Raw genomic sequence first — 14,550 nt, 5'->3', positions numbered from 1 at the left:
GGCTTAGAAGTCAATATTCCATTCTTTTGTCTTTAAAAAATGACAACAAATAACTCACGACAACTTTTGAGAATATAAGTCACATTTCCTTTTAACAGTGCACAAAAAAAGTTTCCTCTTCTGGCTCACCTGTTGAGCTGCTAAGCTGCTCAGCTGGAAACCACTCTTTGCATATCTCACAAAGTAGTCATTTTAAACAATTCAAAGGCAAGAATGTTTAGCTTGAAGTCATCCTGACGATATTTCAATAGCCCAAAGCAGCGTTAAAATTGACCCCTGCAATGTTCAAAAGTGGTAATATTTCTATTCTATTTCGTTTTAAACATTTATGAATGTAGCCTTTAAGGGTACGATAACATAGGCTGTTTTGTAGTTGAGGAAAATGTATATGATGTATGTTTCCTTTATAAGTTTGAAATAAGATTAATAGTTTCTTTCAGAGGAAGAAATCGGTCAATTTTCCAATTAAATCCATTTCTCTATATACAGATCAACCATGCTATGGATAAACTCTGAGCCCTATACGGACCCTACAAAAGTTTTTTTAAAACTTCCCGAATCCAGAGATCAATACATTTTTGTTAGCCTGAAACCACCACAATAAGAATATCAAATCTAGTTTCTCGTTGACAAAATATCAGTGCCCTCCTGAAACAGTTCAAACCTTAGAGGCAGAGCAGTAGGTTTCAAAAATGGAAGACAAACTGACAGAAATTAAAACACACCACAGATAACCTAAGGGAATTTTTGCTAGCTGACATAGAAATATGCATATATTTCTTCCATATCATGATCACAGTTTGACAAGAAGACACATAGTTCTTGATAACAGAGGCAAGAAACCGACATATCTAAGCTAAAGAGATCCATGACATAATAATGTAGCCAATGGGTATAGTTCCAAGTACTTTTTCTGTCATTAAGACAGTTTTTGATTGAGATTCAGCCATAAACTTGTGTTGCAATTTTTATTTATAACAGTGGTTCTCAGCCTGGATTCCCCAGATGTTTTTGGCCTACAATTCCCAGAAATCCCAGCCAGTTTACAAGCTGTTAGGATTTCTGGGAGCTGAAGGCCAAAAACATCTGGGGACCCCAGGCTGAGAACCACTGATTTATCAAGAGAGGAACTGCTCACAGAAATCAAGCTTATTGGAACAAAGGAGATACCAAAGCTTGGAAATGGCAAAGTGTCTGGTTCCCTCTAGACAACATGAAGAGCATTTAGACAACCGAAAGGCAACCAATTCAAAAATTTGAATCCTTGGCAATCTTCAGCTTGGATTAATTCAGACCAGTTACGCAGCAAAAATTTGCGAAGGAAAAAGAAAGAACCCACCTCTTTATCTACGTGTCCATTTCGATCAATGTGGTAGAGTGGTGCCAGGTGAGTTATAATCCACCAACTAAAGCTCAATGGATCATTACATGGAATAGATCCAAAAGAAGGCGTTTCTTCTGTACCATTGTTTTTTTCAAATACACTTTTAAGGATTTTATTCAACCAACTCCAGAATGACTGTAGAAAAAAACCAAGTTTTTTTTAAAAAAAAGATTGTATATATAAAGACAAACACACACACAATAATCACCTACACTATAGAGCTCCTGCATTACTTTTCCCTGATAGATAGATACCCGGCGCTATCTAGTACTCTACAACTTGTAAAGTCTGAAAATGAGACTTATCACCTAAGGACTTTTCCAAAGAGAAACTTTTAAACTCACAAAACAAAATGTACCTTTTGATATTTCACTTTATGGATTTATGTGTCTATCACATCTATAGGCTGTGCTCGAGTTACAAATGTCCAACTTACAAACAACTAATGGTTAAGAACAGGGGTGAGACAACAAGTGAGAAAAATCCATCCCTTGGCAGGGAAATTCACTCTTGGAAAAGTTATCATGGAGAAAAGGTGCTTTCTCACCCAATTCTCACAGGAACAGAAAATAAGGTGAAGTCTTTTGAACAGGGGCACAGATAACCAAACAAACACCACAGGGGTGTTAACCCTTCCCTATGCTATCCAAAGCTGATACATATATACATGTATGTATGTTTTTTTTAGTGTCAGGAGCGACTTGAGAAACTGTTAAGGGTTTAATCCATTGCGCCACCGGGGGCTTCTATGTATGTATGTGTGTGTATGGCTGGAGCTACGCTTTAAAAATGTAACTGTTCTGACTGGCATACAAACTCAGCTGAAGAACAAACCTAAAGAATCTATCTTGTTCACAACTTGGGGACTGGCTGTACATAAACACACACAAAAAGAAAACAAAATAAAGATATCTAAAACCAAAACAGGTGAGTAAAGCAAACATTTCTCCTTTCTGATCACTCCCATAACAATTTTTCTAGATGCTTCTACTTTCCTATTTGGAGAAGGACAGTTCCACATGGCATAGTTATGGATCAAAGCTTATTGTACATGTTACCTACAACAATAGTATCCAATGTTTCAAATATAAACTTTTGCAGGAAATGTTATTTCTGCTGGGCAACAACGCCTACCTCGGTGTGAGATCCTTTATTTCTGTGGTCAAGCAGTTGAATAAGCAGAACCCACAATTCCTTCACACAGATGCAAGGATAGTGGGGACTGTTCAGGGCTTCAGGAGGCCTTATCTGTGGCAAATAAATTACTTCACTTAAAGATCACATAGTACAATTTTATACACACAGATTAAGAAATATCTATTCTGTTAGAAACAGTTGAAACAATTTTATATATTGGACTTTTGTCAGGGGTAATATCAAAAAGATAAAAGGCCCTACATTGCACTACTGGACTCATATCCAACTTCTGATCTACAAAGACTCAAAATGGTGGCCTGTGGACCAGCCCATTTAGTTTCCTGGAAAAAAAAGAAGAAAACTGTAACCAGTGAGCACAAATATGGAATATGGGGAGTAGGGTGAAAAAAATGCCAAATCCCACATCAGATAGCATGAGAAGCAGTTTACTAAGATTTCCAATAATAATAATAATAACTTTATTTTTATACCCCGCCCCATCTCCCCGAAGGGATTCGGGGCGGCTTACATGGGGCCAGGCCCGATAAAACAAACAAAACAGTAACAAAGCAATAAAACAATTATCCCAGTAAAAAACATCAACATCAATAAAAACAATCATTAAAATCAACAAGCAGGATACAGTGTTAAAAACAGGAGACTTCCATGCATACTGCTACCAAACCAAGTCTTCTCCATTCTGTATTTGTATCTTTCTTTCCTGCATTTCAGCATTAAAAAAAAATCAATGACACAAGTAAAGGGTGTGGTGGATCTGACATAATAATAAAAGAACTTGGAAATCTTTGTTGATCACAAACTGGATATGAGTCAGCATTGAGAAATAGCTTCTTTTTAAAAACCCAATGCATGAATAATATCGAGATCAAGGGGAAAAGGAGCTCTGCTCTCTTCAGGTTTAGTTAGGTTCATTGGAAGCACTGTGTCTCATTTTAAGAAGGATGTAGACAAAGTAGGGCCTGTGTAGATCAGTGATGTGGAAACTGAGTTCTATGAGGAATACATATTGAACCTGAAGCTGTATTACACCGCAAAACCAACCAATTAAAGTGCTATGAGTTAATACAGAATCAAAACAAAATCAGAACCAATGGCTGAAAATGACAAAGAAAAATATGTTAGCTAAACACAGGAGTCAATGTTGCTCATCAGAGGAGCAGATGGCTTTGGGATAGTGTGGCTTTCCTTCATTGGAGATCTGCAAGAAGAAGTTGAATGGCACATTTGTCCAGCCTGGTTCAGCTCAGAAGACCTCAAAGTGTAGTTTGTGCGGGTCCAAGTCCCACAGGTCCTCCATTGAGACCTGCCGAAGTCAAGTCCTCAATTCTTTTTAAAAAATATATAAAATACCTATTTTAAAAACAACTTTAGAATTTCAAGCCTCACAGCAGACAACACAAAATTATTCCTAATGAGAAAATTTTTGTTACTTTGAATTCATATACATTTCACTCATGAAATTTCAGATAAAAGCATGCAGATGTTGGCTAAATAAATAAAAAAGTATCCAAATTAGCCAGACCACAGCCATTTGTAATACATTCAAAGAATTCCAAAACAGCACATAACAGAACAAAATTTTCAAAAACACAGTTCTATTTTGTGAGTTGTTAGCCTGCCATCTTTCATGAAATAGATTTTACCTTGATCCACCAGCAGGTGGTATTGTAGCCACATTCAGTCACTAGATACCACTCCCATTTGTTTTAACATTTTTAAAACACACAATTTTCAAACAATGTTGCGTTAGATCTAATCATGTAGCACTTGATGTTGCACGATATACTCTTTACACAATTGAGTTATCTCTTCTGTTTATTAAAAGTTATTAACTTTTTTTTGCAGTTTTCTGTCTGGGAATGAAATGGAAGCATGAGAAAAGAAGCTGGAAACTTTAAGTAAAGAGATTTGATTGCTAGAACAGAGATAAAATAATGTTCTATTAGTCCCAGAATGAAATTTTCTTTTAATCCCCAAATCTCAACCTTTGCATTAACCTAACATTTAGTTGAGCATTTAAGAAATATAACTTAGGCACTCAAAGAAAGAAATGTATGCACAATTACCAGAGGAATGGGAATACAGAAAATATAAGTCTTCTGGTATAAACAATTTTCAGTGACTTACAATGTGAAAGATTTGGAGACTAAATGAAAATTTTATTGAGAGAGGAATATTCTTACTGGGGGAGGTAATGTGACCAGTTTCTGTCTCCCACACTTTCCCTAAATGAAAAATGATTTCAATAACCGTATTATCTTCAGTTGCTCCACTGTTTTGTGGGGGAAGAAATATTAGAGAATACAGACCTAGAACTGTATCTTATATCTGTGCTTCTTTTCCAGCAGAATTTTTCTGGGTTTCCTCCCTCCTCCACAACATTACTATCACCTTCTCCCCACTTTGCTCTTGGATGGTGGGACATGAGATCCAAACATGAGAATTCAGAGGGGCTGCTTCACCTAATTCAAATTAACTTTCACAGAATCACAGAGCTAGAAGAGACCGTATGGGCCATCTAGTCCAAGCCCCACTTTCCATTTTCCAGGGCTATAGTTACATAGCCCTTGTGGTCAGGCCCAGCTAGAGTAGACCTGTTAAATCAATGGCTAAATGCAAGTCAACACAGATCAATGGGATCAATGTGCCTGTTCCAGTCAGAACTAAAAGGGTCAAAAACAAAAATTTAAAAAACCCCTTCAAATTATTTTCTCTTTCAAAAGTGAAGGCAGAGGTGAATAAGCAGAAAACATATTCCATAACCAAAGGTATGAAGGCTGAATGAAAAGTAATGCCTCCACCTTCATAACTCCTCAACAGATGGCAGTACTGGTATGCGGCAGGTACTGGCTTGTTCAGTAGACTCCTCTACAGTTCCATTTGGTAGAAAGCCTTAGCATTGAACAGTTGTGTTGTTAAAGTGCGAAGTATGGAACCCTGCACAGAGGTCAGTCAATGAGACTTAAGCAACATGCTTAAGTCATTGAATTCTTGACAGCATAGAATCATAGAATCATAGAATAGTAGAGTTGGAAGAGACCACATGGGCCATCTAGTCCAACCCCCTGCTAAGAAGCAGGAAATCGCATTCAAAGCACCCCCGACAGATGGCCATCCAGCCTCTGCTTAAAAGCCTCCAAGGAAGGAGCCTCCACCACGGCCCCGGGGAGAGAGTTCCACTGTTGAACAGCTCTCACAGTGAGGAAGTTCTTCCTGATGTTCAGGTGGAATCTCCTTTCCTGTAGTTTGAAGCCATTGTTCCGTGTCCTAGTCTGCAGAAGGTGTCACCCCAAAGGAGATTCATCAGAAAATGCAAGCTGTTTATGGTGATTGTATTGTGAGTACTATGCGTCGTTGGGCGAGTCAGTTTAAAGATGTTAAGGTGGGAACATCTGACTTGCGTGACAAACAATGAGTTGGATATTCTGTGACAGCAACCACCAAGTTTCATAAGCAAAAGGTTGACAGATTGATTCAGGACGATCGTCGTATCACTCAGAGAGATATTTCAAGCATAATCGGCATTTCACAAGAACGGGTGGGTCACATTATTGGTTTGCTTGGCTATCGGAAGATCTGTGCACGATGGGTACTGTGAGGCGCTGGTTGCAGAAACAGAGTTTTGACTTCTTCCATGACAGCTTCAGAAAACGTGTTCATCATTGGCAGAAATGTATCCAATTGTCTGGTGATTATGTGGGAAAGTGAATAGTGGTAGTTAAAGAGCACATTCTAAGGATTATTTCTGCATTTGATTTATTAAAATATTCCCATCCAAACCCAAGTAACGAAGGTGGAGGCATTACTTGTCATTCAACCCTTGTATTTCCAAGATCTAGTAAAAAAAAATAAGCAAGATATAAGAGGCCAATGGAAAGTTAAATTCAACTGGAAAATACATTTTATTCAATTCTGGAAAAGGTAGGTATAGGACATCAACTCATTTCATCATACAATTAAGAGAAATAGAACACTACTGTAATAATAAATAAAAGCAGTATAGTACCTTTGTATATCTGTTTGCTGAAAAACTTATCATATCATGTAAGAGGTTTCCACAATGTTCTTCAAATAAACTGACATTGGTTAAATTTTCACCCGTTAAATTTATGAACCTGTGAGCATACACAGTTTGCCCTAGAAATAAAAATAAAAGGGGGAAAGTTCACTATTAAATACTGACTTTATAATGCAGGTACCAAATCAGGCACATTCAATTTAACAGAATGAAAAGTGAACAAAAAACAGTCTTTGCTGATTTCACTTCTAATTTGATGGCGTACAGCCATATAACCTAGAATATAGGGCAGTGTGGACTCAAATATTCCAGTTCAACACACATATTGTGGGCAGAAAATCCCACAATATGTGCTTTGAACTGGAATATTTGAGTCCACACTCACATATTCCAGTTCAAAGCAGATAACGTGGGATTATATTCAGCTATGTGGAAGGGGCCTAAGTTTTTGTTGGAAAAAAGGGAGCTTGATAAGTGCTACTTGCCTTTTGCTCCCAATAATAATAATAATAATAATAATAATAATAATAATAACAACAACAACAACAACAACAACAAATCTCGGCTATTAAACATCTAAGAAATCTCACAAAATTTCGCATCTGATGACCTCAAGCTGTATGGGAAAATGGAAACTGAAATCCAGTCTCTGACTAACACTGTCCGAATTTTTAGCACTGATATCAGCATGAAGTTTGGCTTGGACAAATGTTCGACAGTGGCATTGAAGAAGGGAAAAATCATTGAAAGTGAGGGCATAAATATGCCTAATGGACAAACGATAAAGTGTCACCAGCCAGAGGCCTATAAATATCTGGGCATATTACAGCTGGACAACATCAAGCATGAACATGTGAAGACTGTGGTCAGTAAAGAATACACACAAAGGGTCAGAAAAATTCTCAAAAGCAAGCTCAATGGAGCCAACACCATCAAAGCCATAAACACCTGGGCCATACCTATCATAAGATATACTGCTGTCTTCATAAACTGGACACAGATGGAACTGGACAATTTGGACAGAAAAACAAGAAAACTCATGACCATTCATCATTCACTGCACCCCCGCAGTGATGTTGACTGGCTACATCTGCCTAGAAGATCAGGGGGCAGAGGACTCTTACAAGTAAAACAAGCAGTCAAAGAAGAAGAACATGCCCTGGCAGAATATGTAAAGCAAAGTGAAGAACCTGCTTTGATTGAAGTCAAAAATCAGAAACTCCTCAAAGCACAGCAGACAAAAAACCAGTACAAGAAAACCACACTACAAACTAGAGCTGACAGCTGGCACAACAAAACATTGCATGGAAAGTTCCTTGACAAAATTGAAGGAAAAGCTGATAAGGAGAAGACCTGGCTCTGGCTCACGAATGGGACCCTGAAGAAGGAGACAGAAGGCCTGATCCTTGCAGCCCAGGAGCAAGCAATCAGAACAAATGCAATTAAGGCCAAGATCGAAAAATCAGCTGATGACCCAAAATGCAGACTGTGCAAGGAAACCGACGAAACCATTGATCATCTCAGCTGCTGTAAGAAAATTGCACAGACAGACTACAAACAGAGGCCCAACTACGTGGCCCAAATGATTCATTGGAACTTATGCCTCAAGTACCACCTTCCAGCAGCAAAGAACTGGTGGCATCACAAACCTGCAAAAGTATTGGAAAATGAACATGCAAAGATACTGTGGGACCTCTGAATCCAGACTGACAAAGTTCTGGAACACAACACACCAGACATCACAGTTGTGGAAAAGAAAAAGGTTTGGATCATTGATGTTGCCATCCCAGGTGACAGTCGCATTGACGAAAAACAACAGGAAAAACTCAGCCGCTATCAGGACCTCAAGATTGAACTTCAAAGACTCTGGCAGAAACCAGTGCAGGTGGTCCCGGTGGTGATGGGCACACTGGGTGCCGTGCCAAAAGATCTCAGCCGGCATTTGGAAACAATAGACATTGACAAAATTACGATCTGCCAGCTGCAAAAGGCCACCCTGCTGGGATCTGCGCGCATCATCTGAAAATACATCACACAGTCCTAGACACTTGGGAAATGTCCGACTTGTGATTTTGTGATATAAAATCCAGTATATCTATCTTGTTTGCTGTGTCATAATAAAATAATAATAATAATAATAATAATAATAATAATAATAATAATAATAATAATAATAATAATTTATTCATTTCTATTCTGCTTTTCTCCCGTGGGTGGGATTCAAAGTGGCATACAACATATAAAATTCATACAAATACATTAGACAGCAATACATAATCAGTCAAAACATCATTTCCTGATATAAAAACCCAATTAACGTATCAAATAAAACCATTTTAAAAACTTACAGCAAGCACCATTTAATCGGCAACTGCTGAGACATGTGATCCAACAAGCCTCTCCCCAGAGTTTGAAAAAATTACTCATTTGGACAATGACTCCTAAATCTCCCAGACAGCAGATCTTTCCCAAGCAGGAACTGTGTTGTTCAGGTAAGGTTTAAAAAGGAGACCTTAGTATGCTCACAAGTAAAATGGGGAAAGCTCTACATAATGGTCGGTTTCTCAAGACTTTCCTAGCTAAGCTACTAGAGACATGGACATATTTCACATGTCTTCACCTCATTGGTCCACCTTAGTATGCAGAATCTCCTTAGACAACTAATCATCTGAACAATGAATAAGAAGACATTCTCCCCACTTGTTTTACTTATAAGTTATTTCATTTTGTTCTTCAAGGCCTGTTAGACTGAAGGAAGAGCTGCCTTTTGCTTGGTCAATACTGCTTTTGAACTTTCCTTCTAACCCACTGGTTCCTTCTCCACTCTCTCATTCACCCACCCTTGTCACCCATCCACACAATGAAAGGATGCCCCAGCCACCTCTTGACCATCTCATCATACTGCACTGGGAATTTGTTAATTTAGTAGAACGAGGAGTATTATTTTTGTCTCAACAGGAGCCGATTCAAAATGAAGGACCTCTGTAAAATGGTAATGGATTTTGGGGGGATTGAAATGGAAGTAAATAAGGGAAGAGCCAACATGTTAGATGTGGAGCCCTGAATTAAAGCCTGCAACCATCTTTTCAGACTTCAAACCTTTCTGCTCTTGGACCTATGTGGTACTATGGGCTGTACAGCCAAAAATAATCATGAATAAAACCAAATGAAGCCCAGGAGGTACACAATTGCCATTTCTTTGCTGAACTAATCTTTATATTTAAAAACCTGCTTCTATCCTCAAGCCATCTGAATACCCAGGGTGGGGTTCTACACTTTTAAGGAAAATCTAATTATATGCAAAGTTCTGTACTTAGAATTTAAGGCCATAAGATATGTAATTTAAAACAGCACATAAAATTACTCTGTGGTCAAGTTATAAAATGAAGAACAAGTGTTTAAATTATGTTGTAAAATATATTCTGTTGTAATATAGCTCTGCTCTAAAGTACAGATCTAGTGTTAGAAACTATGCCTGCTACAGTATTAAAACATGTATCCATTGTTTCTAGCTAAGAAAATGGGAATAAAGTGAAAATTGCAATATGAGAAATTGAGATTATCAGCAAACAATAAACAGGTTTTATTATCCAAAACTGGAAACAGTGTAGAATTAGCAAAAAGAAACCTTTCAGACCTAAGAGGTGCACTGCCTCAAATGGCAGTAATACGCTAGACCAAACAATATTTCCTTTATCATCCAATGTCAAAATGGCATCACCCAAGCACAGGAAGAAGGTGTCAGCCGTCCTTGGTATACCGCCAGATATAGGAAAGTATAGAAATATTTTTTTGGGGAGGGACAGGGAAACAACTTATGAGGCACTGAAAACTGATTGGCTGTTGCAGGATCAGTTCTCAACAGGAGAATCTCAAAGGTAAAGCAATCTATGCAGCAACACTGAATTGGAGAATTTGCTTTTAAAAAGAAAATTAGAAGTAGGCGCGTAACAAGGGATTAAAGATTAGACACTGTTACAGAGTGCTATTTCATTCCGCTGTCTTGCTTATTCTGTGCCAATCCTAGGTACTGTGGGGCCTTACTGCCCGCTGGGCTTTGGTTTCAGGACTAAATGGACGGACACACATATGTAAGTTCAATGATAATACTAGCTTCCACCTTTATTCATAAATTAGATTTAGTCTTGTGGAGGAATACTAAATAAACTGGTGAGTCTGCAAGGACATTTCACTCAAATGCGATGGATAAAAAATGCTTACATAAAGGAATCTGTTAGAATTTCCATTGAAATCAATAGGACAAATAACATGTGTTAATTGGTTTAAGGTACATTCTGAAGAGATGCATTGACCTTTTAATTGTTTTAAAAGTGGAGTTTTGCTTTGAAAAGAGAAGGATAAATTGAGTAGTCTTTTTGTTTTCAATTTGCTAGACAGGTAATAGATGAATAGATCCTGTTATTAACTGATCAAAACATTGTTGTGTATACAGACTTAAAACTATAAAGATGACAGAAGAACTGGAATGAAATAAAATTACTTTTTACTGAAAAGAGCTGGTGATATAGGAATGAGAAATCTTTTATAAATGTTGGAATTATTAGTAGTTTCATTTATTTTATTTTACCTTGCCTTTTGCACAACTAGAACTCAAGGAGGATAATGAGGATAATAATAATAATAATAATAATAATAATTATTATTATTATTATTATTATTATTATTATTATTATTATTATAAAACTTTATTTATACCCCGCCACCATCAGATACAATTAAACAGATACAATTAAAATGTGTCACCAATAAAATAAAATTATCAGTGTATGAACACACACACACACATATACAGAGAGAGAGAAGAAAGTAAGAAATAAGAGCTGTCAATAAGGCTCACAAAGTAAGTCATTGAGAAATGTGCCTAGATCTGCAACTAAATAGGAAGGTTAATTAATTTTTAACAAGGGGCTTATTTTAAAATAAAGAAGACTAAGTAACACAATGAGAAAAAGACCTCTTAATAACAATAAGGACATTTCATAGTAATTATTAAAATACCTTTTTCATTAACAGTCAGGTCCCTAAGGGTTGTCAAAACAAAAACCTGAAAAGATGGATGAAAGCAAGGGGGAGCTCAGACTAGAAAGAGAGGCCCAGAGCCTTGTAAAACACTGAAAACGCTTTCTCCTGTATTCCCAACAGACGTCACTGGGAATATGGCAAGACAAAGTGTAAGACTTCCTCTGAGGATCTGAAAACCTGCAGGTTCATATGATGCTTCAGATAACCTTGATTTATTTATTTCGTGTCAAAAGCATTGTACGACAAATAAATTTCAAAATGATGGGGGGGGGGGGGGGGAAGGAAAGCACAAGCAACTAAATAGTTTTGGACCAAAAGCGGGCAACAGCAACCGCATTGTCCGTAGCTTTAAACAACTCCTCCGTACATGAGGCAGGGCATTGTGGGCAAGCATACATATGCGGAGTTGTTTGTTCTGCTCCACAGTCACACAAGGTGGAGGATTCCTCCAGGTAGTGCCATCTTGCCAGATTGTCTTTTGATCTGCCCACTCCGCTTCTCAGTCTGTTCAGGGACTTCCAAGTTGCCCATTCTTGGTTTGCCCCTGGAGGAAGACCCTCGTGGGGGGCCATCCAGTTAGAATTGCCTGGTTTAGCTGCCCAGAGGGACACCCTTGCTGGCGCTGGGGGAACATCAAGAGGAGTGGTGGTTCTCATGAAGCCCTTCCTTGATTTGAGTCTACTGGGAGGAGGCTGATAGTCATGCAGTGGGTGGCTTTCACAATGTTCGACCTTATTTCTCTCACAGTTAGCAGCAACTTCCCCTTGATAACCTTGATTGAATAATCATTTGTCATAACTAGCATTTTGAACTGTGTCTGAAAACAGTTTTTCTGTGTTTTGGTAAGATGAACAGTAGTTTCTTCTGAGCATTTATGCCATCTTCTCTGCAGCAGAACTAGAGTCTTGGACATTTTTATTCCAATAGTTTACATTAACTAAAAACAAAAAGGTAGGCCAATGCTTACATATACATATAGGCAGGGCCGTAGCCAGAAAAAATTTTCAGGAGGGGTTTTGAAAACTTCGGGGGGGGGGGGGGTTGAACCCCTAGCACATACCCCTCCCCGCTACAAACCTGTCAATATCTGCTTGAGATAGTGCCTGGAGGGACTCTTAATGTTTTGCATCTCATAGACTTAGCATGGGGATTTGGTTAACCAGTTAAAATTCATGAGTAAACGAGATTTTTTTTATAACTTGAAAAATTTGGGGGGGGGAGGGTTGAACCCTCCCCCCCCCCCCCCCCGGCTACAGGCCTGCATATAGGGGATTTTTCAGTCCCAGACTATTTTTTTCCTTACTAGGGGAAAAACATTATATGGCATATGCCTGGAATTTAGGGACACTGCTTATAGCTGTCCAGGTAACAATACTGTAGAATGCCTACACTGGAGTCTAATTTTATGTTACTTCTACAATAAATGACAACTCTGGGAAATAAAATGTCTCATCTATGTGGAAGAGGGCTTCATATAATTGTTTTTCACAAATTGACTCATCTTCCTAGATTTGCTCCTTACTCTTTAACTTAAAAGTATATTTATTTCTTATTAATTGTGACACCTTTACCCCTTTCATAGACAGGAGGGTTTCATAGCCCTCTATCTCCATGGCTTACCAAAAGGGCACAAACAAGGTTTATACTTCACAATCCTCACATAGCTCCAAGGTCCATTCTTCCCATTCTTCTTTGATTCATGGGTTCAGGACATTGATGATAGCAGTAGTAGTAGTAGTAGTAGTAGTAGTAATAATAATCATCATCATTTATTTATATCCTGCTTTTCTCACAACAACTCAGGTTGAAGGGCACTGCATCTAGAGCAGGCCTGCATAGCCAGTGGCCCTCCAGGCGTTTGGGCCTCCAACTCCTAACTAGCATGTTCAATGGTGAGCAATTCTGGGAGCTGAATTTCAAAACGCCTGGAGAGTTGCAGGTTGTGTAGACCTGATCTACAGGTTGGCCCAACTCCCATTCTGACTGGACTGCTGAATCTTTACAAGTAGGACAGATAGTCTGCCCCAGCTCTGGAGAGTGAGAGCTAGGCAAGCTGGGGATCGTGATGTTGGGAGACAAACTAAGGGGACGAGCCTCCTGAAAGAGCTCTTCTTTGACACCCCCCCCCCCCCAAAATCCTCCTTCATGCCCAACACACTCTCTTGGGTGGGTTACTGTCTCTTTTTTATGCCCCTGCCCTTGCATACTTCTGTGGCAGTCTTCTGAGAAAGCAATGGATTCAACACCCTTTCTACATTCTGTTTCCTCATCCCTGGCTACAGACTCAATCTTTACATCTGTGTTGCCCCACCCCAATTGAAGCTAAGTCTTCAAAATATTCCTGTTGTTGGGTAACTAAGCAGCCAGCAGCTTCTCCAGTCTCATAGAAGCAGCAAGAAAGTAGGATGCTGGCATGGTAGTCCCTGATACCCCCCTCTCTTATACTAACCCTAATGCCTTTTATGAAGGTGGCAAGCTAAAAACCCACACAAACAAACAAAGACCAAAAACGCTTAGGATATAACTTGTGGATTAAAACATGATTGTGCTAGGAATAAAAAGTCTAAAAATATCTTACAGGAAGCGATCAAAACTGAAGCATCATTCAACTGACAAAAACATCTGAGACAACTTGAAGATTCTGGAGAATAAATACACAGCAATCTATAATTTAAAGTGTATTGTTTTGGAATGTATGAAAGATTGATGTTTCTACCAGGCTATTGCTTTAGTAATTATTTACACATGCACATTGACTGGAAAAGATTTAATCCTTCCCCCACAAAAAAAATCAACAGTCAAATATTTCAGACTAGACAACAAGCAGACCTACTTGGCATCTTTTCACCAAGAATATGAAGAATTTCCAGCACTGACCAATGGATGTCCAGGTGAAGATGCAGCAAATGCCATGAAGGTGGAAATAACTAAGTAAAAGGGGGAAGAA

At 38.5% G+C, this 14,550-nt stretch overlaps 1 protein-coding gene across 6 annotated transcripts in view; it reads right to left on the bottom strand.

Annotated features, from left to right (window-relative positions):
- Positions 1 to 14,550, bottom strand: part of mms22l (MMS22 like, DNA repair protein) — a 110,680-nt gene that overhangs the window by 74,524 nt on the left and 21,606 nt on the right. For all 6 annotated transcript variants that reach the window (XM_062969037.1, XM_016997218.2, XM_016997215.2 and 3 more), the window contains 4 exons: positions 14,437 to 14,530; positions 6,549 to 6,679; positions 2,519 to 2,632; positions 1,340 to 1,519 (listed from right to left, as the gene is read on the bottom strand). In XM_062969037.1, coding sequence (XP_062825107.1) covers positions 1,340 to 1,519; positions 2,519 to 2,632; positions 6,549 to 6,679; positions 14,437 to 14,530 — 519 coding nt within the window. The remainder of the gene's footprint in view (positions 1 to 1,339; positions 1,520 to 2,518; positions 2,633 to 6,548; positions 6,680 to 14,436; positions 14,531 to 14,550) is intronic.

This window comes from Anolis carolinensis, chromosome 1 (genome assembly GCF_035594765.1).
Source record: "Anolis carolinensis isolate JA03-04 chromosome 1, rAnoCar3.1.pri, whole genome shotgun sequence".
Lineage (NCBI taxonomy): Eukaryota > Metazoa > Chordata > Lepidosauria > Squamata > Dactyloidae > Anolis > Anolis carolinensis.
Note: the sequence above shows the minus strand (reverse complement) of the source record. Positions and strands in the feature narration are given on the sequence as shown.